Source organism: Chelon labrosus (genome assembly GCF_963514085.1).
Source record: "Chelon labrosus genome assembly, chromosome: 11".
Lineage (NCBI taxonomy): Eukaryota > Metazoa > Chordata > Actinopteri > Mugiliformes > Mugilidae > Chelon > Chelon labrosus.
In genome coordinates, this window is record NC_140344.1 from 6,450,995 (window position 1) to 6,476,305 (window position 25,311).

Here is a 25,311-nt window from a genome sequence, read left to right on the forward strand (position 1 = left end):
ACACAGGCAGTAACACAAACACTGACTCCTCCACTCTATTCTACCGAGCCTTACATTTTTAATCAAGACACTCATCTCTCTTTCAATACACAACATCTTTGATGATGAGACGCTCTTTGATGGCGAGTGAATTTCATTTGCGTCTAAAAGCTTGCAAAGTATTCGGTTCAAGACGATCACCACGTTCGTGACTTCTAGGCAATTACTGTAATGATGCAAAATGGTAAACATTGGCCCAACATCTAAATAATTTAACAGGCTGAAAACATGCTGCTCCAATGTTTATGAAATCCGTTTTGTGTTTACAGAGTGATCATGCTGAAATGTTCCATGGCATTGAGCTAGCATGAGAGGTCATGTTTGAATGAACTAATTGTATCACATTTAAACGGCTCCTCGGTTTCAGACAATGGACTCCACCCTTTTAAAGCCTCTGCCGGTGCACACGAGCCAAGTGCAGTGTGTCTGAAAAAATATTTAGAGAATCAAACATCCTCTTATTGGCCTGATTCTTGGCGTCTGCTTGCTCCTTAGCTCGAATGGGGCTCAATAAAGTAAACTGTAAACTTAAATTGTGCTTGCGGCCTGGGGGACCAGATTTGTCGATGTTTGCAGTGTGTTCAGTTTTTAATGTTAAAACAGCATGCTAAACACTGACTGCAGGCAGAGTTCAGTTTGCTGTGCTGAGCTCAGTTTGTTCTATATAAAAGAATATGTCTGCAGAGGATGTCTTCTGTGCTACAGCAGTAATTTAAATGGATCGTTATTTATTTAACTTACAGTCGGCATATCAATTCCAGTCTTTATCCATTACTGACTTTTTATTGACAGGCAGTGTTTCGCCTTCCAATGGCTTTGTGTTATTTAACGTTGCACGTGCCTGCTGTAGAGCTTTAGCCATCAGTGGTTAATGTGTAAACTGCAGCAGAGGGGATGAAGATGCCCACAGGAACGTTGGCCCCTGATAAGCACGCTGTGCAGCTGCTGAGTCACTGGACGCGCGAGTCGACAATTTCAGTCACTTGTAAATACCACTGATGGCTCTTGAATTGTTCTGACAAAGTAGATGTTAAGGCCCTGTTGGGGTTTAGATCACCATCATTACAATTTTTCTCTCAACCTCATTTAAGTTTATTTTGTTTCTGTGTTGTTTCGATTTAACCTGCATTGGACTGACCCAAGTTTGGGTGATATTTTGATCAGCTCAGTTCAGTCTGGCCATAATCCGAATGGTCTAAGAAGATCTTCTGAACAAGTTTGGGACCTCAGGTAAAATCTATTTGTTCAAAATGGACAGTAGTGGCAGCCAGCTTCTCCATGTGGACATCCAAATTGACGAGCAGGAACCCCGTAGGGGAATCCTGGACCTTCTGAGCAGACTGCGTCCTCACTGGAGGGCAGAGGACATTCAGATGAAGGCAAGTGACTCTAAATCTAAGTACCAGCAGCAAATTCATATTTGCTTCTGTGTTTGTTTATGAAACCTGCATTGGTTGATTGGTTATTTAACATTCTTTTATTGTATTGATGTGAAATCATTCCGAATCTGTGCTCATACCATGGCACTCAGAGCAATAAGCAAAAGGCATGGTGTTTCTTTGCTGTTATCTATGTTTAGGTTTCAGGTTTGGGAGTGTTGGAGTCATTTCTGATTAGATTTGAATAAGAATGGGCAATGGGAAATCTGATTCTAAAACCAGTGTACACAGGCCATTTGAGTCAGTGCATAATATAACAGCAAAGCGGCAGGTGCAACGAAGATTTCAATAAAGCTCCTTTGTGAAAATTAGAAATATGTAAATAGATGATGGTGTCTGCTGGTACAAACTTACATGTTTCCTCAGTTGCAGGGTGAGTGTACCACTCTTCTGGACTGTGTGCAATTTCCTGAAATGTTTCTTATTCTCTTTGGTTAGTTTCATCGTGTCGGCCAGTGAGACACACTGCTGCTATGTGATTGGCTGGGCTCAGTCTATTTCAGTTTTGCCTTGTGACATGTTTATGAAGCAGTTAGCACCTCAAAGTGACAGTGACATAGCTAGTAGGCTAAGCGCACGGCTAGCAGCAATTTTGGTCATGACTGCACACCGTCCTTTGTAACACATAGAAAATGGAGGAAAGCAGAGATAGACGATTACTCTCACTGACCACGCATGACCCATTCCATTTAATTCCTTAGACAAGACTACAACAACACAACACACTAGCTTACAGCAACGAGAACCCCAAACCCTTAAATGGACTGTGTCACAGCAACATAGACAGGTCGGATAGCTCTGGATGAGATGAGGAGAGGACTCTGATGAGCTCGACCCTGGCCTTGTATGTGAGGACCAGAGGTGAAGGGGGTGGAAGTGTGAACTGAAAAAAGCGGCAGAGGAGAAATATAAAATTTGACAGCAAGGACATGATTGGCTGGTTGCGACCGTTGCAAAATCTGAATGGTGAAACCAGAACCTCCCACCATCAGTTGATTACAGTAAAGCAAACAAACAAAAAAATGCATTGTAAAGAAACCTAAATGTATTAAGCTGAGAGCCACTGACTGGAGAAGTCAGAAGAACTGAGAGGTAGTCTGACAAAATCTATTGGTTTTGGTCTTTTGTGAGAATTGTTGTCAACAAACATAATCTGCCTCATCCTTTAAAACACGATGTTTTTGTCTTATTTTTGGGACTGTAGTGCCCAAAGGAAATAAAAGCATGTTTAATATCTAACTTAAAAACACACATGTTGCTAAAAGTTTGTCTCATCTTGTGTACACGCTACACAGTATAATGCAGAAAGACACCTGCCACATTTCTAAAGGCACGGAAAAAAAAAAGAAGAAAAAAAGCCAAGGTGACCGAACAACAGAAGTGGACTCTTTTAGTGGCGTTGTCGGAGCATCTATTCAGAACAGGATAATCCCATTCTGGTCCCATGTGCAAACACAAGGTCCAATCTTTCAGAGAAATAGGGTTTATGTTTGTTAAAGTCGCCGCACATTGGGTGGGTGACCTCTCAATCTACACCAGGTCCAGTAATGTACACAGAGGAGTGCATGGCTCCCCTCGGCTCTCAGATCCCAGCAGCCCCTTTAATTATGTGTTGTGTTCATCAGGGGAAGAAGAGTTCATGCTGTTACACCTGTCCTTTTAACTGTGGGACTCTTTCCAGTGGCTTTGTTTTATTGCTATCCTTTTTGGGACACACCTTATGGTCTTTGTTTTCTAACAAATGTACAGAAGAAATTCAAGGCCATACATTTTCTTTGTTACTTTCACTTTAAGAGAAAAGACATTGCTAAAATTAATTTAAAAGATATACATTACTTGTAAAGTAGTGTGTACATACAGTATGAGTGCACCTAACTGCATATTTTCTGAAATAAGTTTCTTTTAAGAAGTGCTTTAACTAAATAAAATATACTAAAATACAGTACAAAAAAAAGACAATATACACAAATCACAGCCAAAAACACATGTAATAACTGTGTCATAGCCAGCCCTCCCTCCACCGCATAAATACTTGATCAGATGTCAAGGTGGGCATGTTTGTTCACTTTCCATCTAGATGGAAAACTGTGTTGTGTGCAGGTCCCATCTGAGGCTCAGAAAATGCCTTGGGGGACTGCGGCACGGAATGAGGGACTTTGAGAAACCGCCGAATGACAACAAATGTCATTCTGAAGCCTCCTTAGCAGGCAAACAGTGGTCACGGTGGCGTTGTTGTGTACACTGAGCAGTACAGAGCGTTCTGGATGTGTGAGCGTCAGTGTCAACAAGTTCCAGCCAGCTGCAGCTGTACATGTATTATCTATTAACAGAATATGCATGTGCATATTTGCTTTTCAGCATGCCAGAGCACAGGGTTGTATTGAGGAGACCTTAAATGACTCAGACATGTTACATTAAACAAATGTTGCATACCTGTTAACGTCTTTACATATCAGTCTTGTTCTGTAGTGTGTACATACATATATTTGTAGTCTTATTGTATTCATATCTGACAATATCAGTAGTCTTATTCCAAATCAGTCTCAATTTATGTCAGCTGTAATGATAGGTGTATGGCATAAGAAAGGATAAACTGCACATTCATTTATTAGCATAATCCTACAGCATACAGATTCCTTTTTGGTGGAGGTGTTGTGTTCCAGGATGAGGTCATCTTTCAGGCTTTCTCTGCCACATTTGAATTCGGCGGCCCACTTCCTTCACCACACTGTAAGAAGGACACTCTCCCCTGGGGATGCCACCGTGCTCTTGCGGTCCTCCTTTGGCAAGATCCTTCCTGTTATTTACCTTCAGAAGCTCCATATATATTGTGTGAGTCATCCCAGATTGTTATATATAAAGAATAACTCAGTCTGAGGTTGTAACCCATTAAACCTACTGTGCACATACCGTTGCAGAATAATGATATGGGTGTTTTCTGTACAAACCAGAATGGTTAAAACGTACTGTCATTTTATGGTCTGCTCTCCTAAAACATTATCTTTAGCAAGAGGTTGTGTTGTCACAGTGTTACCATTGTTATCTGTAATGTTACACATTCTCGTTTAGCTGGATTTCTCTTATTTCCAGACATTCACAGAGGGCATCACCAACCAGCTGATCGGCTGCTATGTGGGCTCTCTCCAGGAGCCTGGTTGTGTTCTGGTGCGACTGTACGGCAGGATGACGGAGCTCTTCGTCGACCGGGACCAGGAGGTGGAGATGTTCCAGGTCTTCCACGCCCACGGCTGTGGCCCGGAGATCTACTGCAGCTTCCAGAACGGCATCTGCTACGAGTTCGTCAGAGGAGCAGTGCTGGATGATGAGCTGCTCCATCAGCCATCCATCTACAGGTCCATAGCACAACAGCTTTTCACTGAACGCTTTTGTAGTTGATTTGAGCAGAGACAGAGTGCTGTACGTATGTGTTTTCACATTAACAGCTAGAAATAGACCAATTCATGTAGCAATGACTCCCGTTTTATAAAGTGTAGAAAGGAGATAAATGTTAGTGTGAAAGACAAGCAATCTGAAATTTATTTCTATTAAAAATATAAATAAATAAAAAATGAACACCATGTTTCTATCGTTTTATTTAAATAAATGCTAATTACACATTATACAGAAAAATGTGAAATATCAAAAATAATTTATTATGTAGAAATTTGTAAAAACAAAAAAAAAAAATACTTGTTCAGAGAGCCGTTTTTTTTTTAATTACTATTATTGTCATTAATATAACCTTTACTCAAGCCACAAAGACCCATGATAGATGAGTGGATTGACATCTCTAATAGAATGCAGCAGGATACATTTGAAAACCATGATGGACTGAGTAATGTCTCATCTATAAGACCGTCATTTGTTTGATGAAATAGTTGGAAATATATTTTATTGTTTAATTCGCTTTTGTTAAGCGACTATGATATTCTGAAGACGCTTCCCAAAGTTGATGTTTAAAATACATGTTTCTTTTATTAATATTTATTTATTATTTTGTATTATACAAATGTTATCTAAATATATATTCTTTATATAAAATAAATAATTAAAATAAATAACTAACTAAATAAAAAAAATAACCTTTAACCTTGCATAAAATATACTTATATAAAATTAAAATATATAAGTAATAAAAAATGTCTCCAAGATAGTAAATATTGTTAGATTATTAGTATTATAAAGATAATAATAATAAAAAAAAGAATGTAGTAACAACAGTAATGGTGACCAGTTTAATAATGAAAACAGAAATGATTAGTTATGTGATCTACGACCATAATCCTGGCTTTATAATGCCATCAGTGTCATAATAAAAATAAAAATACAAATAATGAAGGCTGCTGCTGATGATATTTTTGGCTGATAAATTTAACAGAGCAGGGTCACATAGACAATAATGTGCTTTGTTTCTGTTTTCTAAGGAAGCAGGTAGCAGTCATTGTTGGAGGCCATGTTTGTGTTAGCTGAACACTTCATTTCATTTGTGCTGATGTCAGCTGATGTTTTTTCCTTATTATTCTTTCAGCTGAATCATGTTTCACGTTGAGCAATGTTGTTTATTCATGCCCCCTGTTTCATTCATCATCCACACGATAACAGGCCAGCGCCATTATTCACCCCGCAGGACAGTAGGACACAACACAGCCAACCAAGGCCGAGCGGCCAGGGCCACGATAGACATCAATCACCTTGCTCTGCCTGATACCCTCTTTAGGGAATACCCAGAAAACTCTATGTCACAGCTAAGATGCCTCGAGAATGAACACTCAAGTGGTCGAAAGGTCACAAATGCAACGAGGCCCATTTTTTGAAAAGAAGAACCAGATAAGAGTGCTAAATGGAAAAGGGAGTTGTGTCTCTGCCCTGATAATGGTTGTTTGTGCAATAACAGCGTCAGCCAGGCTCATCTGAGAAAATGTTTTCTCTCTGCAGATTGATCGCAGCAGAGATGGGGAGAATCCATTCGATCCAGCCAAAATGTGGTCAGCCTGTTGAACCTCTGCTCTGGACAAAAATGTCTCACTTTCTCACCCTGGTGCAGAGCAGCGTCGCCGGCAGCACAGCTGAGCAGCACTGCACGGGAAGGTACAGAAATCGTACAATGAGTCATTAATGTTTACAGTGGTGTACAATCACACTGCTGACCAGTGAGCAGCTGCAATGGAACAACGGGGACTATCAAACCTCATCTTTTTATATCTAGAAAATAGATTGGTTTGGTAGTGACTAGGACTTTTTCCTGTTTTGGTAATGGCCAGCTAGAAAACAGGTGGAGAAGGGTAATGTATCATAAATTGTATAACATATAAGAATGGAGAAGTGGACAGGGTTAGGGTTAGGGTTGAAGCAATAACTAAGCTGGGTGGGGTTTAGTGAATGATCAATTCTCCCAGTGAAGGAACGTTTCAGATTGATGTGTGAGTGAGACAAAAAGATCTTGCATGTTCCAAACATGTAACATGTTGAGCTGGATACAAGAGGCTACCTCTGCGGAAGATTTCCCCTGTCATCCCTTTGATAGAAACCAGTCACATTTTGCACATTTTTTAGACGGCTGCCTTATCATTTTCTTACATTTCTCAAAAAACCTGCCCGCCGTGCTCCTCTACGGCCGCACGCCGCCCTTTAAATACCTGAGCATTTCTCAGTCTCTGCTGCGTTTTCACTTCACCACCTCGATCAGCAAGTGGACGGGGGTCGTCGCTTTGAGCCGGTGAAAGGGACGAGGCGGGGGAGTGGCCTCCGTGGCGATGGCATTGCATCATCCCTGACAGGGGTCGCGGGGTGAGAGGTGAGAGGGGGCCTTCCAGACACTACAAAGAAACAGACGCTTGGCCGCGAGCTTCCTGCAGAGCTCTCCCTTATCGGTCAAACGTTCAGCCCTGTTTGTGTTTGCAGCGAAAGGGGTCGGGAGTCCGCGCAAAACTTGAGTCTCCTTTTCTTCGAGTTTTTCGCGAGTGGATAAGGGAGTTAGAAATCATAATGATAAGCAGCAATTCTAGCTTTCAGGGTTGCAGAGTCTAAAAGGAAGCCAGTGTAATTAAACTACAGTATGTCATCGGGAAGAGAAGAAACAGACAGACATCTATTCACATTTTGAGTCAGTATTTTCAGGTTCATCTGCTCTCATTATATTCTGCAGGCCTTTTTAGCTTAAACTTGCAGTGTTGTTATAATTCAAATGCATTATATATACAGTACCATGCATGGAAAATATCATAAATTAAACAACCACAGATTCATTTTACATTTCATCATCAACTGTTCAGTGAACATGTAACTTGTCAGAAATTCAGCCAACACAAAGTGATGCATGCGTGGATACTCTGCCATTGAGAGGTAAGGCCACAGAGGAATAAAGGACTTTTATTTGATCAACCAAGGACTTGATCACAGTTAACCTCTGCTCTTACATTTAACTCCTTGAAAGCTTTGTGTATGTATTTATTTAATAAAACTCTGAACTTGTCTAGGGTTCTGTTTTGCACACAATGGGACGACAGGAGCACTGAAGGTTAAATCGGAATTCATAACTTTGGATAAATACCTCGGTGTATGTCGAGAGGAGCAGCCTGCACCACGTTCAGAGGCCCAATAGATGGTGCTATATTGTGACACATTTGTCTGACTTGACACAGTCCAGAGCTGCTCTCGCACAGATAGACATACACAGCAACTAAAACTGGCCTGAAAATGATATATTTGTGAAATATATATAAAATTATGATATAATAATTACTATATTAATGATAAGAGTGTGGCAAAACTGTGCCGAAATGTTATGAACGCTGCAGGTGAAGTTGAAGTCTGAAATATGGGAAGATTTTAGAGCTTAATTTGAAACTCGCATCTACAGTGTGTACGCCTGTTTACATATTCGCTGGTCTCTTCAGCGTGCAACTGCATGTGTGATGTGACAGAAGCAGGCAGAAACGGAGAAGACCAAGACTCGGGGGGGGGGGGGGGGGCAAAGGAGATTTTAAACAAGCATCAGAGAAACTTTTGTACTTGAGAATGTATGAGTGCTGATATGAATGCCATCTTCAGAGGAAATGGTAAAAGAAAGGCAAAGAGAGAGAGCAGGAAGAGGCTGCACCTGCAGAGGAGGTCTTCAGCTCTCAAGCCACCCGCTGTGCAGAGGGAGAGAGAGGAGAGAGAGAGGGGAGGAGGGGAGGAGGGGTGGGCGAAAGAGGCTGCAGCAGCTGCAAGGTTTCGCAGAGAGACTGCACAGTAGAAGTCAGCGAGAAAAGAAAGAAAGGCAATGGAAAGCATGAGTGCAACCTCTTCTTCTCCCAAAGACCCCCTGCTACGTCTCCCGTTTGCACTCACACAAATCGCATAAAACTGCAAAGAGAGAAAAAAAAGGAGATGGAAAAAATCAGCAGTGCTCGGCTGGTGTTTGAAATCATATGTAAATAAGGCACATTGATAATGATGCGCCAGAGGAGGAAATTCCACTAATTACCTTACAGAGACTTGACAGGGAGCAGGAGGCGAATGCACTTGACGCACTGTTCTTCATGAAAAGGACAGAAAGGAGAGGAAAAGATCTGATGGCAAGACGACAGGTTTCCATTTAAAGTCAATGCAAGTCTTTCATTTAGCTTTTGACTCCGAGCAATCGTGGGCTCCTATGATAAAGTCAGTTTGTTAGGTTAGAGGAATGGAATTGGGTTGAAAAGGAATCAGGGTGATTCACCATTCAGCGGCGTGTTTTAATTCATATTAGCGAGGAGATGGATAAACTATGCATGTCAGAGGGGGTCGGTTTTAAATAACAAAGATCTCTGAGGCAAGTAGATGTGAATCGAGCACTCCATTCTGGGACTATATCTTTTGAAAATGCAATGTGGGAATAAAATTTACTGCACTTGTACAATTTTAGCAGGGAATAAAAGTGAAATAACTCCCTTTTTAGTTTGAGGAGATTGAAAGTTCAGCAGGAAACAGCTATTTTTAAAATACTGTATATCCATACTTGCTTGCAGGTACAAACATTACACTTCAGATATCAACCAGCTTTTATTTAATCACTCCATCCTCAGTCCATCAATCTACAGCAGGAAGGAAGACTGGCTGAATGGGCTGGCTGAAGATAATATACAAAACGGACTTGTTGTGTTGTTGGGGATGTGTAGGTGGGGTTGTATAAGGCAGCAGAGCCTCTGTGTCATGACTATAAACAAGGCTCCTCTCCTTTTGCTTTTATTGTGCGTTCCTCACAGGCCTCACTAAATTATGTCTCCGAGTGTGTATAATACCAGAGCATCTGTTTGTTCCCTTTGGAATAAATAGGTAGTGTTTAAATTACACTGTTTAAAGTACCCTCTTGTCGTGGCCGCAGTTGGGGCTGAAAAGGAAACATGAAAATTAATTAGGAGACGCGTGCTTGCACAGCAATTCTTCCAGGTGCATTTTGCACTGACGTCCAAGGACATTAGTGCCTTCTTTGATAGATTGAGCAATCAAGAGAGTGAAAACAAGGCATGCAACCTCTCAATGGGGTTTGCTGAACTGTGTCGGTTTACAAACATGTTGCTCCTAAAAGAACGTGTGCAGTCGATGATAAAGCTGATCTTCCATATCTGTACGGTAAACTTTCAAACTTCCTCTTGCTTTTTTTTCACGTTTGTCAAGGTTCAGAAATTTTTCCCCTTAGCTCCAGTAAACGTACGATTTTTGTATAAAATGCTGTGTTGGTAAAAGTAAAAAAACAAACACAATTCTGTCACCGGAAGACACAAGTTTTAATTTGTAACACTTATCTGAAACACAGCATCCTAGACAGGACAAAATACTAAAATACTGAGACGTCTAATTCTTTCAGTTTGAACGGTTTCTAAGGCAGCTTCTAGGTTTGATTGAGCCTTTAAACAGACATTTAAAGTTAGCAAAAACAAAAAGAATAATAGCTCCACTTTATAATGAGGCCTACCTACAAAGTGTTTTAAATAGCCTGCTTTAATTGTCTTATTTTATTCGTCCTGTTTGGTTATTATTATTATTATTGTTTAATCTATTAAAGAATCATTTCACAAAGAAAAACTTTCATGACCCCATGTACTTCTGAACATTGTCCAGGCGAGACGTGCCCAGCTTCGAGACATTGTCAGTGGAAATGGAGTCGCTGAAGAGACACCTCTCGCAGATTGACTCACCGACCGTCCTCTGCCACAACGACCTCCTGACGAAAAACATCATATACAACCACAAAGAGGGTGAGGAAAACACGCCGGTTGGGATTCTGAAAGGAGCTGGTATGAGCAACGTTTTGTGCGAGCGGATTTCATCATCCAGAGGCAATTAAATTGTGCACAATTAAAAGTGAAAGGCTGCCTTTGGCTAAAAATCTCTTAACTGTAGCTCTGCGACGGAAGAGTCTCAGTCTGTCACTGAAGCCGACATTAAAATAGAGGAATGTGTTTCTTTTCATCAGTTTAAAATAACACAGCTCACGGAGTCTTTACACCTCTTCCCTTTATTTTGCATACAGAAGCAAACCTTCACATTACTGACAATGCATTCCCTCTTATTAAATATCTTACCTCATCTGTAGTATCCTTTTATTATGATTTTTTTTTTCTCATATTTTACAAGGCTGCCCTGGGTGACTCAGTCAAAAGAGACTCCTTGTCCCTTTGAGTCCCACAAGGTTCTGTATTTTCAATAAAAGCAAGGGAGGGGCTGTCAGTCACAGGTCCATACCTAACATGTGTTTTTCATGTTGTCCTGGTAACCACTGCTGCTCTCCCTCTCCTCCTTTATCAGGGATGGTGAAATTCATTGACTATGAATACGCCGATTACAACTACCAGGCCTTCGATATCGGCAATCACTTCAACGAATTTGCTGGTAGGTCTGTGCTGAGATAAAAAAAAAAGTTCAATTTGACACCAAATATTTTTTTCCCAGCCAGTATATATCAGACTTATATCGGATATTGACTGCAGTGGATGACTGTCATGTGTGCCATGAAACTATGTCCTTCTTTGATGCTGCCCAGGCAGAGTGCTGCGTTCCTCATGTGTTCTGTATCCTGATAAAAGTGGCTTTAATGGACCAGTAAAATTTGACAAGGTCAGTTTGGTCAGGGAGCAATCATCAAAGAATTATAACTAGACTCATGTCTGAGAGTGTTAGGCAAACTTAGTCCAGCCTCAGAAAAGTGACCATGATGTCAATTTATCACAGCAATGAGCCTAAAATGTCATGTGGCGGAATAAACACCGTGTCTGTTGCTGTTACTGATCTGTTTCTCTTTACTAAGAAAATGATAAAAGAAATTTAAAAAAGTATATGTACTGTATGCCCCTAAGTGCAACTTATTCGTTACATGTTTTCCTGAAACAATAGAAATGACTGTAACAGAATTAAAGATCATGAATGGATGAGATAAGATATGAAATGAGGAACATGTGTGGAAGAGAAAGTAAAAATAAATAAATAACAATATCTGTGTATATATATCATAAGATAAAAGGTAATAAGGCACAGAGTAGATGTACCTGTAGTGGTACATTTCCGTCTGTGAATACGAGTGCACTACATGTGAAATGTCTGTGGTAAATTGTAAGTACAGGTACAGCAACATCCTGTGTTCCACATTTTGCCTTAAAAAAAAAAAAGTCAGAATGGAAAAACTGAAAATGTTGTAGCGATTTTCTTGATGTTTCCTTCCCATTAAGAGATAGTACGGTTAAAACGGAGGTAATGACCCAAACCGGATAGATTTCCAGTTAATCTTTGCTTTATTAAGTTTAAAATCTGTCCCCAAGGTGTTGAACATGACATCCTTTGACTATTCTTTTTACTTTCTTGTACTGAGTACAAATTATTATACAATAAACAGAGCCTCTATTTGAATAAAAGTAGCAAAAACACTTTGAAAAATAATTCCTACCTGACCAGATTATTGTCTGCAAAACAAGTATCAAATTGAAAGTAATTACTGTCTCATAAATATATGACTATCGATTATTAATGTAGCTACCTACAGCATTAAACCGTGATATTTTAAGGGAGTAGTTTTATTTGTATCCCATTTTTTAATAATGTTTTACATGTTAAGTGGGGCAGTCTCAAAGTAAAAATAACAGTTTTTCCTCTGAAAGGTAAAGAATTAATTACAGGGCTTCTTGCTTCCTTCCTGTTACATGTTTATTTTAACATATGTGTTTATAACACAATGTTTCTGATAAACTGATCACTTGAAGGGTTTAAGTGGACTTGACATGTGCTGACTGAAGCATGGTTGTCCCACTCAGCGTTGGTCTGCGGCAGGCCTTCAAAACTAACCGTTTTTGCTGGCATTGTGTTGATTTTTATCGCTGACGGTGCTCCCCTAACATGAGTACGTGCTTGTGTGTCGTGTTCAAGGTGTGAACGATGTTAACTACAGCCTCTATCCGAGCTGGGAGCTGCAGAGGGACTGGCTGACGGCCTATCTGGAGAGCTACAAGCACAGCACGGGGCGTGAGGTTACTGTTACAGAGGCAGAAGTTACGCAGCTCTACATTCAAGTCTGCAAATTCTCACTCGTAAGTGTCTGCACCCGGCGACTTTGTTGAAATGTTGAAATATGTCATGATGCAGTGCCGCGGCTCTTTGGAAAGACTCTGGAAAGTGACAAGTCTCTCAACAGCTATTTCCTTTTTTTAAGCCCTGCTCTTGGAGGGACTCAAATATCTCAACATTATGAGATTAGTGTATGCATCTCAACAGTATCCATATGTGTGCAGACGTCTGAAACGGCGTAGCGGCAACACATCACCATCACATTTTAACAATTTACTTTTCCAACACCTCCCCCCCTAAAGAAAACCAACCACGGCTGACCCACTGCTGTTTAAAGTTTGATGGACTCCATCTGAGTTGATTAGAAACTACCGCAGGGAAAAATGAAAGACAGCAGCCAAAATTATTTTTCTTATGACCACAATTTTCATTCTTTGGTGGCTCAAATGGTGCTGGGCTATCTGTCTGAAAGTGCTTTCATAGCTCAACACAATATGGAGAATTGTCTGACCAATTTTGGGGTGGTGTGAATGTCTCTTGAAATAGCCCAGAAATGATGAGGGAAGCATATTACTTTTTAAAATAACTTGCGCTCCGGCCAAAAAAGCAGAGAGGGAGACGTGAGAGGAGGGGAGAGAAATATGGCCTGGAATGGAAGCGAGAGGAGCGATAACATCGCGTTGATTGAAATCAGATTTTCTGTGACAAACCAAGGAGGACTCTTGACTCGGGGGAAGTGGGAGAAATTGATCACTGATGCTTAACAAGCCAAGTTTCCAGCTCAACTCATTTTGACAAGCCTTGTGTCAAAATGAAAGATGCTGAGCCAGTTTGCTAAGAAAATCACAGGGTCATTTTTATTTTTTATTTCTAAAAATCATTTCAATGAACTGAGTTGAGGGTTTGCTTAAAAATATCCACAACTAGCAGCATTTTGATCACTGAGTATAATTGCGTTTAATTGAATAACTTTTACCCATCACACGTAGAGACACGAGTCAACCGATTAAAATACGCAAGGTTCTTCTTATTTTTTTTCTCTTCTTTTGCTAACCAGAAGTATGGTGAGGGCCTGGAAACGGGATTCCTTCTTGAGCTGAAACAATTATCCAGAAGTATCATTTAGCCATCTACAATAATTTTGATCATTTGAGAACAATAACACAAAAAGTTGTTCCTGCTTCTCAACAGTATTTGAGAACAAATAATTTCAGCTCTGGGGAACCTGTGATGGGTATTATCTGACGTTTCACCGGTCAAACTATTAGTCAAGAATAGTCCTGTCATTGTTCGTTGCAGCTCTGTTCTTTTTCCTGTTAGATGTTACTCGGTGAAAGTTGAGGCCACGCTTTTTTACTGTTTACACATTTAAATCACAGATTGATGAAAGGTTCTTCCAATCACATCTGGTAATTTATTATGTGCAGCTGATTATGGGTAACAGGCTTTGGGAAATAATTCAATTTACTGCATTCTGCCTTTAATAATATTCATAAATTAGGTTAAATGCCATTTTATTCATTTGTATCACAACTGTATCACTGCTAATTGCTTGGAATAATCAGCCTACATTGAATTCATACTATAGTTTAGTCAATAACACAGAAGAATAGTGAAAACCAAGGAACCAGGGAATCCAGCCTGCGCTGAAAGAAGCTGTGTGGCGTCGACAAAGCCTGGCCAGTTTCCAGAGCTCTGCGGCATAAAGCTGCCTCTTCCCAATCTTAATCCCTGACAAACTGTGCCAAGACTCAGTGGGGTCTTTACGACTCGTCCTCTCCTCCGCTGGGATCCCCCCGTGATGTGGAAGCTAAAGCCTGCGGCTCTGTGATGTCACTCTTCCCACACATCGCTCATCCCCGTTTTTCTCAATGGCCCCCTGTCACAGACGGTCTCTGCTTAGTGTTAGATTAATGCTCTCTTAATGGAGAGCAGTTATTAATCATAATGGAAACACGCTCAATCTCTCTCTCCAGCTAAGGACAGAGATTAGAGATGAAAATCTGCCAGGGAGGGAGAAAAAAGCCAAGGGAAAACCGCACATTGCTCTTCAAGTATTTCATTCCGCCCTTTATTTGATTATCAAATAAAAATGTGATTATATCACTGGGCCACAGAACAGAGGCTCGTCTGGATCTTATTAGGACTCGCTATTAGTGGCCTCACCATGAAGATTTACAATAAGGGTGGAGAACAACAGAAATTTATGGAGGCATGGAAGTCCGCAAGCCTAAGTGAGCAAAGCCATTAAGGAGGGAACCATTCAATACAGAGGTTTGTCATTCTGACTGAGCAGTGTGCAACTGGCATGCAGCAGCAGCAGCAGCAGCAGAGACAGCGGCAGCAGTTATGGGAGCAGTTACAGTGTGTTTTCACAGTTCTGCCCTATGGCACAGACAAATGTAGCAAAATGTAAAAATACAGCATCAGTTATTCTGTGCTTGACATTTCCACTACAAATATTATTAACATTTTTACACTTTCAAATGTTCCAGTCCCCTCGGAGTGTCTCTTTTCGACTGCATATAATTAACGAGTCTGTCATTCAATCAGATGCCTTCGAATCAGAGTCTGAAGTGTTCTTGAGCAAGACACTGACGTCTGACCTCGCTGTGGCCTCAAGCAGGGCGGAGGTGGAAGCAAGAAATGTGCTTTTGAAATTTCAGGGTGTATGAGATTTCCATTGTGGTCACACAATCTTACTGTCATCCCTTTGAAGAGACCATCAATTGCCCACGCAAGCGCATCCCGTTTTGTGCATTTAACAAATAAATTCAGATTTTCTGCCATGCACACGGCTGCTCGCTTGGAACTCAGCCTGAAGAAACACAGCATGTAAACTGACAGATATTGTGTCAGCTCTTGTTTGTGTCGTGTTCAAAATTGTGTTTTAATTTGCTTAAGGTTTTATTTTGTTACACACCGGCTGTCTGCAACATCACAACAGATAAAAACTGTAACGTGATAACATGCTTTATAAACTCATCAGTGGTAAATTGGCTAAAGCCTAAACATGAACCGCTGCCACTTATTTCTTTCTTCTCTCCCACCAGGCGTCTAACTTCTTCTGGGGTCTTTGGGCCATCTTGCAATCACGCTTCTCCGCTATTGACTTTGACTTCCAAAGGTTTGTCTCCTTTTGCATAAACATTGATATAGTTTCCTTCTAGCCTGAGATATTACACATCTAAAAATGTTCAGAATGATATCCTTCTGGTATTATACACCACCTTTACATTAACACCATTTTAATAACTTAATCAGGAAACACATGAAAGCACAAACAAAACTTGAGTGCAGTTTCTCAGGACCGCTGTATTACAGCACTTAACATCATCATCAGTCTCTTAAATACTCACAAAGAGTAATATATATCCTGCTCATTGAATTCAGGCACTCAGTATTTTAGTGTAATGTTTAGACAAACAGGGTCTTCATTAGGACTGCATGACAAAGAATTTGTTGGCAGAGAAATTGCATTAAAGGCCGTGGATATATTTCATTTTTTCCACCGGAGCTTCCAGACTTTGTGTATCTATAATCAGGCATAAAACAGCCAGGACAGGCGCACTTCTTCTACTTTTCCTGTCACTTTTAAATGCAGACAAAATATTTACACATGAAATTCTCTGCTTTTCTTCACTGTCAAACCACACATCATGATAAGATGAAAGCTTTCACAAAGGCTTTCAAAGGACATCAAAACTAATTTCTTTTATTTTTAAATTTATAATGACCCATAAGGACAAGTAAATCTTAAACAATTCCAGGAGACATTCCTGGCGACCAGCATCCAGACAGTAAAGTTCAGGAGGGCAAAATGTTCCCCACCACCCCCACTCTTTCTTCCTTTCTCCCTTCTCTGTGTGCCCCACACCCGCAACAGTTGTGATCGTGATCCTAATCACTATTGACATACGGCACCCTCCCCTCTGTGTGGCTTTCTCTGCCGGCTTGCTAGATCAGCGACAGGGCCCCCGCCTCATTTCGATCTGGACCTCTGAGGAAATGTGATCCAGAGGGGTGCAGAGGCACAGAGGCACTATTGTTCCAGTGCCGTCGGTCCTGCCTCACATATACGTCTCTCATCCTGGCTGGGCCACATGCGCCTGCTAGACGTCTGCTCCTTTAAGCCGCCGGCTGAGGTTGTCCTAAAGTGCATGGTGAGGGTTGGGTTACCTTTCTTTAACTGGAGGGTTAAACTAAAATGAAACAGTAACTACGGAGAACCAGGTCTAATGTTTGGAGGCAACGCTACCCTCCTGACCTCTGCCCAGCTGCAATACATACATGCATGCACATATGCACCCCAAGTCCCTCTGTCAGTGCTTTGTTCAGTATTCAGGCTGCACAGAAACAGACAACATGGATGGCAATGGTCAAGTTTGAAGTCGCTTTCATCTTTTTCAACCAAACTGTGAGTGCATACCACGGCCACAGCACATAACCTTGAGAAGCTGTGAATCTGAGGCTAGCTTTGTAAATAGCATGGGAAAAAAAACATACATTTACATTCAAAAGCACATCAGCAAGTAATGTAAATGCACCCTTCTTACTTTGCTCCAAAAGGTTGGATTGGATGAATAAAAGCTACAGCAGGTCGACTCCAGCATAAGTTACTTGTAGTACGCTTATTTGCTTCTGTGAGCAGTTTTCCTTCCTCAGTAGTTCTAAATGACATGATATTAGTGAATTACATGCATTTGTGGCATATAGCCAATGGCAACACAGTGAACACACAAAGAAACTCACTGATTAGCCTGTTAGTGGTTAGCTCGAAGGCTAATTCATCAGCAGGTTCTGTGAGTACGTATCTGGAGTGTACAAAGCATCGAAGTAAATTATCTTAAGTAGTTTATCAAGTTGATTTGTGGCCACTAAGAAGAGTGCTTTTACCCAAACCAACCTCACATATTCACAGGTTGTCCAATGCGTTATTAAAGCAAATTCTTTTTAACACAAGTCATTTTTTTAACACACAATTAACAATTAACATACGCATATTCTATTATTATGAGCTCGACCCAACCGTAGTTTGGGCAATCAGGAAGTGCTAAATCTAACAGTGACGCAGTGGAAAGCAAGCAGAATCTGAAGTGCAGACATAATAAATAGCTTTACCCTGGGATGGGCAGTTGTAAATCTTGTAAATCCCAAAAATCTCCAAAGAACCAGAAGAAGAAAAAAAACAGAAATGGATATGAAACTGTTTTTTACACTGCAGGTTTTCCTTATCAAGCAGATGGATGAACAAACTTTAAAATTAGCCCTTGATGATTTCTTTAAGTGTGTTTAATTTGCATTAATCGCTTGTTGTATGTGCATTTACTTTGGAATTCATGCAATGAATCACAATTAATTATCTTAATCTGTTGGCAACCCTAATTCACACCCAAGTAATAAATAAATAACTGTTCGCTGCTGTTGGACAAAAAGGTTGACAGAGGTTAGATTAAAGAACGCAGTCCATTTGGCATAGAAAAAGGACAATAAAATAAAAGAGGCTGAAAAACTCTTGTAGGGCTGATGCAGGTCTGAAAATAATTAATTGTTTAGTTAATCAGTAAAAGAAGCCTTTTTTTTTTAACATAAAATAGTTTTCAAATAAGAAATAACCCACTTTAACCTCAATTTAGCTGAAATGACCGCACAGGCTTTTCCTCACCTAACCAAATTGTTTTATTTCTCTTAACTTGATACTTGAAAATTCAATGTACTTCTTATGATAAACAAGTTCTTTTGAGGAAAAAGATAAGAAGATGCAGTCAAACCCAGTGTGAGTGTGTGTGTGGTGTGTGTGTGTGTGAGTTTCCTCCCACTGTTTTCCCCCTGAGCCAAATCTCCGCCGACATCCCAACGAGTGACAGGCGTCGCCCAGGCCTTGTGCTTTAACCAGGGCCAGATGTAGATGTGACAATAGGGAGCCACAAGGGGAATGCAAACCCGCCCTCCTCCTACCATCCATATTTACTTTGCTTATATGATTTTATTCATGTGTTGAAAGTGTCTGCGAGTCAGCGGTTAAGATTTGTGGACGTGCTGGCAAGGCGAGCCGTTATTTGACAAAGACATTATTATGAGGAAATGAATGAGGAGGAGGCCCACTGTTTGGAATAGGCTGACTGCAAAATTGAGGGAATTGTGCACAAAAGCACATTGTGAAATGGAATACCTGCTTTGGCGGGACTTCACTTTCCCCCTACTTCGGCTAAATAGAAAAATGTCTCGGTTTCATCTCTGATGATGATAAACGTTAAGCACGCTAGTTTTAGGTGTCGGCCTTAATAAAATTAGGCATGAAGGGGATCGTCTGTGAAGCTTGCTGTTCTTATGAATGGGTATTCTCAAACATAATTCTACTTATGAAAAGTGGTGGTGAGATGGGTAATAAGATTAACAGAACAAACTGATTTTTTTCTGAATTATAACCAAACAAAAAAGCAGGTTTCACTTTATATTCTAACTAACTGAATATCCATTAAATGAGATGTGTCAAGTGGAGGCCTCATCTGTTTATGGTTCACTAAACTGAATATGTATCTATCACACTGAAATAACAGACATAGTCTTCCACTATATCATTTTTTTTTTTTTTCCCACAGCTACATCGTGCAAATTTGGAAGGCCCTTGTTTAAAGTTGATGGCCTTTACATGCTAAATTCTGAGGTTTCAATTGAAATAAATGCTTGTTAAGTCACTGTATTTCCAAGTGAGGTGACACAGGGATGGTTGACCAATGTCATGAAGGTTAAAAGTGTATAATAGATGTTTCATTTACAGTATTATAGTATAAACAAGTGGATGTCTGTGGAGACATTCCCACTCAAGATTATAACAAGTTAGTTATCTTTCCATCAACTGTGTGAAGCACTATACTGTTTTTTTTTAAATTTATTTATTTCCAGGGTTACAGTTAAACAAAACTATGATTAAATAAACAAAGAAAAAAATAAGACTGTTATACTACAGCGATACTTGCCACAAAGAAATACACCAAACAAAAGGCATTGATAAGATACAAAAGTGTAAATAGGAGAATGCAAATTGATTGAACTGCAGAAAAACTAAACTCGTGCTGGTGCAGCGGAGTCTAGTTTGGGCAAATCAACACGAACTTGTATGAGCTGATGTGGCACCAACATCACTTTAACAGTTGAAAACCTCAGTCTCGATAAAAATAGGAATCTGCTGCCTGGAACGTTTTGTACAGGAATGTTTTTGTACAGGAGTGATAAAGGATTTGATAAGAAATGAATTAGGTTTGGGGCGTTTTGTCAATCGGAGTGTCTGAATTTTTGACATTCACAGAATTAAATTTTCACTCGCATACTGTACGGGTTGGAATAATTGCACTTTGGAGGCCAGTAACGAAGAGCAGTGCTGCACAACTAACAGTACTATGTGGATACACAGACTACAGAAAAGAGAGTACTAGAATTGTTTGGGTTTATTTTAGCTGATACTTGAAAATGCCTGTTTTAGAGTCTGGCTCAGGACATCTCTAACTTAACATAGGTTTTAAATGCACTGTGAATGCTCGCCCTGTCTTTTGTGTAACAGTCAGCAGAAACTGATTTTGAAGGATCATCGTGAAAACATTTTTTCTTGTTGGAGCAAAGATTGTCCTGTGTGACAACAAGGTTTCTGTTTTTGTCCAATCAGGAAAAGGGAGGCTTCACTCCACTGTCTGAGTGAATGAGGGAGCTGTCAGTCATCCTCTGTAGCGCACAGCTTACTCAAAATTAAGTCTGTCCAGAGAAAACGCCTGTCGGGCCTCGCCAAACCACAATGAGTGAAGTGAAAATTGTCTGCTGGCCTCCTCTAGGCTAACACCAAGGATTTCTCGTTCCCCCAAATTTTTATTAACTATTTTCCAGTGGCAAAGGTTAGATACACTTCTACCAACAAGCTACAGGTGTGTGTTTTATATCTAAGGTCACCACGCAGAAAAGGGAAAACTACAAGAAAAGAAACAATCCTAAGGAAAGGAGACAACAGAATCCAGACCCTGACATAATAATTAGAGTGTGGTTTTACCCAGAGATGCAGGTGGGGAACAGAGTGATGGAATAGCAACTAAAAGGCATGTGTCTGAATTATCTTTTTGTCTCATCTAGCAATAAGAGCGAGAAAACTGATTCGGCATTGAGGAGTTCAGTGAAAGCGATGATTAAAGGACAAACTCCTCTGTGCACCTCCATTTTCTGCGCTTTTGAAACTTCACTTAATTTCAGGGGTATTGTGTAATGGCCAAGGGCAACAACATACTCAGACATCAGATTTATTGATGCGTTCGATAATATGGTTTGAACAAACACAAAACCACTCTTCTTGCAGTTAAGTTCTGAAATGCGCTGAAGCTCTGGCGCAGCTTTCAGACTCATTGTTCCGTTGAATAGAGACTCGATGCTGTATTGTTACGCAACTTTTTCAAACAAAAACCCAGTGCCCACCTTGAGCTTTGAGCAGGATGTGAAATGTGACCTGTAGTGAACGCTAAAAGGGTTACATATTTTACATATTTATATTGACATATTTACTTTAATGTGGGCTGAGACACATATTTTGAACAATATACAGCAAACTCCAGTTTAGTAAGTACTCTTTAAGCCATAATACGTCAAAGATGACTTCAACAAACGTTAAATACATAGTTAATAGTCAATTAACATTATTATTAAAGCTGGAGTCAAGGAAAAGACACAGATGACATAAAATTAAGAATGTAACGGATGTTGGATGATTGTCTTTGGAGATCAGATAGACAGATAGATAGATAGATAGATATTAATCCCTTTGGAAGGTTTCTGCAAGGAAATTGACAAGAACAGTGCTGCAGTGCTGCAGAGCACCAATAAAAATTTTGATCCCGTGGAGGAAAAAAAAGAAACTCTGTTCAGAGGAAGAAGTGATGAACGAGTCAAATGTCAGTGTCCTCGTTGGCGAGCATTGAAAGAAGAAACTGAAAGACTGTAGTCACATTTCATTCACAATCACTGACAGCGTTTTGGTCAGATCCAATGTTACAAAATCTAAAAAAATCCAAATCAGAGTAGACAAAGAAAACACGATCAAACAAATAAAACTGAAATATGATACTTTTGCATTTATTTATTCAAGAAAATAAATAATTTGTACATATCTGTGAGTCTCAAAAGTATGTGAAACCTTGCTTTCAGTGTCTGGTGTGACCCTCCTGTACAGCAATAACAGCAACTAAATATTTCCTACAGCAGCTTGGAGGAATATTAGCCCCTTCCTCTGTTCAGAACCACTTCAGTTCTGAGATGTTGGTGGGTTTTCTCACATGAACTGTTTGCTTCAGGTCCTTCCACAACATTTCTATTGGATTAAGGTCAGGACTTTGACCTGGAAAACCGAAACATTCATTTTGTTCTTCCAGAACCATTCTTTTGTAAGACGACTCATGTGTTTGGGGTCGTTGTCCTGACATCCAGGCAATTTTGAAGGGCGCAAAAACTTTTAAGCGGCACTGTTATATATGGGTTCAGGGTACAGTTTGTATAGCTGTTGACATTATATACTGACATATGTGCTTCTGGTGTGATGTGATGATTTTGAAAAAAAATTTGCCAGATCATTATGCATGGAGGGAATTGTAGGATGCATCATCTTTGACCTGCAAACTAGAAAAAGTCTCTCAGGTTCTCAGAATCTTCTAGCACGCATATCCAACTTTGAGAAAAAAAAAAAAAAACAGTGCTAAATTGTCTGATGTTACCAAGTTTTAACATGTAAAGTAAAATGTAAAGCTGCAGCTTGCAAAAGTGAAAGTAGTTACAGAACCATGATACAGATATTTATTTATCGATCTTAAAACCTTGAGGATACATGGCAAACACAAAGAAAGTTAGTCAGGAAGATTATATGCAACAGATCTCCTAATAAGTTAAATTATTCATTAAATGTTATTTTGATATTTGGAATCTTGTGTCTCTAATCACTTGTCTTCTGCCCTCCTCCCAGATATGCCATGGCACGACTCAACTTCTATTTTGAGAAGAAAGAGGAATATTTCGGCTTGACAATGAGCTAGTCACTTGCTCTGCGTCTCAAGAAGAGTTCTGAGTGATGTGATCCATATGCCTCTTTCACATACTGCAATGCTGCGTAATGTGTTGTGGAAAAGGAAAGCGGAGAGTGAGCTTATAAAAGTGCTCGCCATTGTTTGTTATTTCAGGCTGTAGTGTGAGTTAATATGTTTTGCTATCACTGTGATTTTTAAAATATTTGTTTTACCGCAGTCAGTATGCCGATAAGCCTATTTGGCAAATTGAGACGAAGCTCATGCCAGAAACACATTAATTGTTCCCACATTCAGCCGGGTCGCATGAAGCCACAAAAACTGAGCCTGATCATAAAACCCATAAGAGGGTTATTTGCAGACTTATTCAGTGTGCGCCGCAGTTCTGATGGAAAACAAGTTTCATTTCAATTTATTTGCTGTCCCGAACAGGGAATTATTTTAAATCATTCTCTTTTCTTGCTGAAGAAATTTGATGTAGAGTTGTTTTGTATGTGCCTCACAGCGTATTCCTCAAGCTCACAGTGTATTGTACACTTTTGAAAATGATGTCAAATTCAGCAGCCTTATGTAAATGCTCATACAGCGTGACGTCATAAATCAGTATTTCACCCTGAGTCAGATGAGATGTAAGGCGCGTCATATATTGGTTTACACTAAAATCCTCCATTTGTCTGACAGAAGTGCTACACTTGTGTTTGAATGCACCTCAAACACAACTACACCTTGCAGAGTAAGTGCTACTTTACCATAGTGCTGCTAGTTTCAGTGTGTTCACATATAAATTATAAGTTAAAAACTGGTTTCTTCAACAGTAGTTGACGCACACTTTTATGTATGTTACGTTTATTCCGTTTACTTGTATTTATGACTTCGTAGCCTATAGCTATGGGAAGATACCGTGAGCTGCTGATGTAATCTCATTATCATCTGCCTTCTGGATGTGTGTTGCTGGTCATTAACTTGTACCACAAGTTTGCTAAATCTTTACCTAGCAAGTGCTTTGAAATTCTGATCAATGTATACAGTATTGATTGATAATATACACTGTATATATACATATATGTATAATAATTTGTTGAAGTAAAAAGACCCTTGTGGTGCACACATGTTTCGTGTTCTTATTGTGCAGATATGTGTCTGTAAATGCAGGGACCGCCATCAAATTAATCCTTTTAAGTCGTCACAACAGGAAAAGCACAGATGTAGTTGTTATTAATTTTAATGTAATTGTTCCATTTAGTGTTATTAAGGTGTCCAATGATGCCATAAGGCTTCTCTAGGCCCATTACTCAATTATACATGCGCAGATTAAAGCCCCAATTAATATTATACAGTACACATTTTATTGTATACATTTACCTATTATAAATTGAGCTTTTCTTGCTATGGATTGTTAAAAAAAATAGCCCATAGTGCCTTAAATAACTAATTGTATATGAAGATGAACTCACAATATTACGGGTTTGAAGGATTTGGCCATTGTCATTTGTCCCAACTAATTAAAAAATAGGTTAAGAGGTGGACATCCACCTGTCACTTAAAGTGAATATGCCCTAAATTATACTAACCAACTAATTTTAAGTCTAAAAACAATTTAAACAAACGCGTTTCGTCAAAATCCATCCCCGCACCATTGCCATAAATGGAGAAATGAGCAATAGAGACCAAAACAGCTTTTGTACCAGGCTGTAAACATTTGTTTATTTATTTATTTATTTTTTAATTTATTTCTGCTGTATAGTTGTACATATTAATATGAAGGTCTCTTGGCTCAAAAAATGTCTAGATTATGTAAAGCACCAGAGTGAAGGTCCAACCAGCTGGATGATGATCAGCGGATGCTATAGGTTGCAGTGCGTATCATATGACTCATATTGTAGGTAAATGTATATATTACTGAAATGCAATTAGTGAAAGCATCACGTCATTCATCTGTTAAATGAAACGGGGGCAAAGGAAGTATGCTTTGATTTTGGGGTGGAAGAGGCCACATTCCAAAAGTCCCTGAGGCGATGCTGTTGTCTGCACTTGTAAGTCACATGTAGAAGCTTTTTCCTCTGTTTACATTTCTCCTACCAGTACAGTGTCATTGCAGTTTGCTGAATGGTAAATCAATGAACTAGAGTGTATACTATGATATATATATATATGATACATATAGATTCAAGTACATTTAAAGTGCGATTATCAGGCACATGTCATTCAGGCACATGTCATTTTGCTTCCAACCTATATATAGACAGCTGATTTTAACTATAACTTGAGGA

General features: G+C 39.7%; 1 protein-coding gene across 1 annotated transcript; it reads left to right on the forward strand.

Moving 5' to 3' along the window:
• Positions 1 to 1,237: 1,237 nt before the first annotated feature.
• On the forward strand, positions 1,238 to 23,053 carry LOC311495150 (ethanolamine kinase 1; the record flags this gene model as incomplete). Its single annotated transcript, XM_084554496.1, has 8 exons — positions 1,238 to 1,418; positions 4,569 to 4,831; positions 6,414 to 6,566; positions 10,563 to 10,699; positions 11,250 to 11,333; positions 12,858 to 13,018; positions 16,049 to 16,122; positions 22,984 to 23,053. The coding sequence occupies exons 1-8, from the start codon at positions 1,290 to 1,292 to the stop codon at positions 23,051 to 23,053; spliced, it is 1,071 nt and encodes a 356-aa protein (XP_084410622.1). The 5' UTR covers positions 1,238 to 1,289.
• Positions 23,054 to 25,311: the final 2,258 nt, after the last annotated feature.